At 39.8% G+C, this 2,500-nt stretch overlaps 2 protein-coding genes across 2 annotated transcripts in view; both read right to left on the bottom strand.

Moving 5' to 3' along the window:
• Nucleotides 1-1,095, bottom strand: part of LOC138009952 (uncharacterized) — a 2,157-nt gene extending 1,062 nt beyond the window's left edge. Inside the window, exon 1 of the mRNA XM_068856932.1 lies at nt 1-1,095. This exon is cut by the window's left edge and continues 1,062 nt beyond it. Coding sequence (XP_068713033.1) covers nt 1-1,095 — 1,095 coding nt within the window.
• Nucleotides 1,096-1,149: 54 nt separating this feature from the next.
• LOC138009951 (uncharacterized) overlaps nt 1,150-2,500 on the bottom strand; it is a 2,652-nt gene continuing 1,301 nt past the window's right edge. The window contains exon 1 of the mRNA XM_068856931.1: nt 1,150-2,500. This exon is cut by the window's right edge and continues 1,301 nt beyond it. Within this exon, the coding sequence (XP_068713032.1) occupies nt 1,150-2,500 (1,351 nt within the window).

The following is a 2,500-nucleotide window of genomic DNA, read 5'->3' as shown; positions in this document are numbered from 1 at the left end:
TCTGATAGACTTGACCATCTTCAGTAGTTTGACAATCCAGAATCTTGTGCGAATTTTACTGGCTGTCGAGAGAACGCCAAGGTGGCCTCTTTTATGGATATGTTCACTATATAGACGTGAAAATCGATGATCATAAGGAAGAAGGATAACTTCATTTTTGTTGTGACTCATCTCAATCCATCTTTCTCCCCGTCCTCCAACCACGTATATTCCATCTGTATTCTTTGTGGGGCACAGGCGTTTGTATCGTCCTTTTTCAACGTCTTTATACATGCTTTTTTGCGCTTCCATAATCCAGAATTTTTCTGCCTTTGCTATATCACTTGGAGTTAGTGACTGTCCGGCGTGTTTGAAGGAAGATTTCGGTTTTCTTTGGTACATTGTCAAAATTCTGGCTGTCACTCTGATTAGTTTTCCAAAATCTGAATATCTGTCGATGTTGATTCTTGACGCCAATGTGTCCTTGTCATCTTTACTGAAAGGTTTGGTTATAGTGGATGCTATTTTGATTAATTCAGGAAGTTGCTCCTTTGTCAGTGTTTTGTGTATAGGCCATTCGGATTCGGGCAACTCAAGGAAGCTGGGTCCATTTTGCCAGGCGCTGTCCAAGTTTATTTCATTAGGTTTCTTACCATGAGTTAACCAATCTGCTATGTTATATTTACTTTCCATCCAAAACCATTCTTTGGGGTTTGTATTCTGTTGTATCTCTCCTACGCGGGTTGCGGCGAAGGTATTAAATCCGTACGATTCTTTCTGTATCATGCTATGCACTATTTGGGAGTCCACGATGTGGTAGCACTTTACAAACTTGTATCTACATTGTGTGCGTAGAAATGCTTTTAGTCTTGAGCTTAACAAAGCTCCACACAGTTCAATTCTATCAATGGACATCTTTTTTATCGGTGCGAGTCGATTTTTTGATAGTATAAGTCTGCAGCTATATCGTCCATTATTGAGTTTCCATCTTACATATGCACAGGCACCAAAGGCGTTGCTGGATCCATCACTGAAGATGATTAACGTCGGTTGTTCACTTGTTGCATCCTTTGGTTTCACACATCTCTTGAATTTGATGTTGTTCATTTCCTGCATATCCTGGCAAAATTGTTTCCAGTATTTTTTGTACCTTTCAGGAATTGCATCATCTCAACCTAGTTTATTTTCGATCCCCCATAGTTCCCTCATCAAAATCTTTGCTCTGACTGTAAATGGTCCTGTTAAACCAAGAGGATCATAAATGCTATTCACTTGTGATAGAATTATTCTTTTCGTTGGGTTGCTGTCATTATCATGAGTCTTATCGTTCGGTTTTTTCTTGGATGTGGTTCGAAGGTGCATCTTATATACAAATTCGTCTTGAACTGGGTTCCAAACAACTCCCAAAACCTTTTCCGAATTAGAGGATTTGTCGTTGGGTATAGGTTTGAGTATATCAATTCTATCATGGGTGAAAATCCACTCTTTCATTTTGAAGTTTCCTTCGTCAAGTAAGGCTTCTATATCCTTAGCGAGTTTTGTCGCTTTTTCTTTGGTGGGAACACTCTCTATTATGTCATCCATATACGTGTTTTCTTTGATGACCTGAGTCGCTTCGGGATATCTATCCGCTCCCATTTCTGCTGTTTTTCTCAATGCAACAGTAGCGATCATCCCCGATGGTTTGTCTCCAAATGACACTCTTTGTATTACATACGTGTCTGGTGGTCTTCCAGTGTCCATATCTCTCCATAGAAATCTATGTGTATGTTGCTCAATAGTTTTGATCTTGACTGTATGATACATTTTCTTGATATCACCTATCATTGCAATGTTGTTTTCTCTGAACCTTATGAGTACTCCCAAGAGATCATTAAGTAGGTGTGGTCCTTTAGCCCAGTAGTCATTGAGCATGTGTCCCATGTAACGTGCGCTGCTATTAAACACGATTCTTACTGGAGTTGATTTGGAAGCTGGCTTCAAAACTTCATGATGAGAAATGTAGTGAATTGGTCCTTTGTAGTTTTTCAGTTCTGTTTGCGAGAGTTTCCGTGCGACTTCTCGTTCGATCATATCTTCAATTTGTTTCTGATAAACGTTAGCGTGTTCTTTATTTTTTGCTAATCTTTTTTCAGTTGATATGAGCATTCCCATAGCAGCCCTTTTATTATCAGGCAATTCGGCGGGATCCCGAATCCATGGATATTCTGTAATCCATCTCTTTTCTTCTTTATTGTACTCCAGCTTGCTTTCGATTAGACGTAATTCTTTTTCTTCCTTTATGGTGAAGTTTTGGGCCCCTAAAGAGCATTTCCCACACTTACATCCACCGCAGCGGGGTGAACATCCGATCCCAAGGTTCTCTATGTTATAGAAATCTTCAACTCGGACGATTGCTGTGTTGACTTGTATGTGATCGAGCATGTGGTTTCGTGTCGTTTCCTTGATAAAGGGGTGTGTTCCACCAATGCATCTTCCAAAGCGATTTTTTAGTAGAAGAAGGTGTCCTGAAGTTTGTTCA

Source organism: Montipora foliosa, chromosome 7, assembly GCF_036669935.1.
Source record: "Montipora foliosa isolate CH-2021 chromosome 7, ASM3666993v2, whole genome shotgun sequence".
In the NCBI taxonomy this organism is placed as follows: domain Eukaryota; kingdom Metazoa; phylum Cnidaria; class Anthozoa; order Scleractinia; family Acroporidae; genus Montipora; species Montipora foliosa.
The sequence above is the reverse complement of the archived record's forward strand: the minus strand, read 5'-3'. Positions and strand labels throughout refer to the sequence as shown.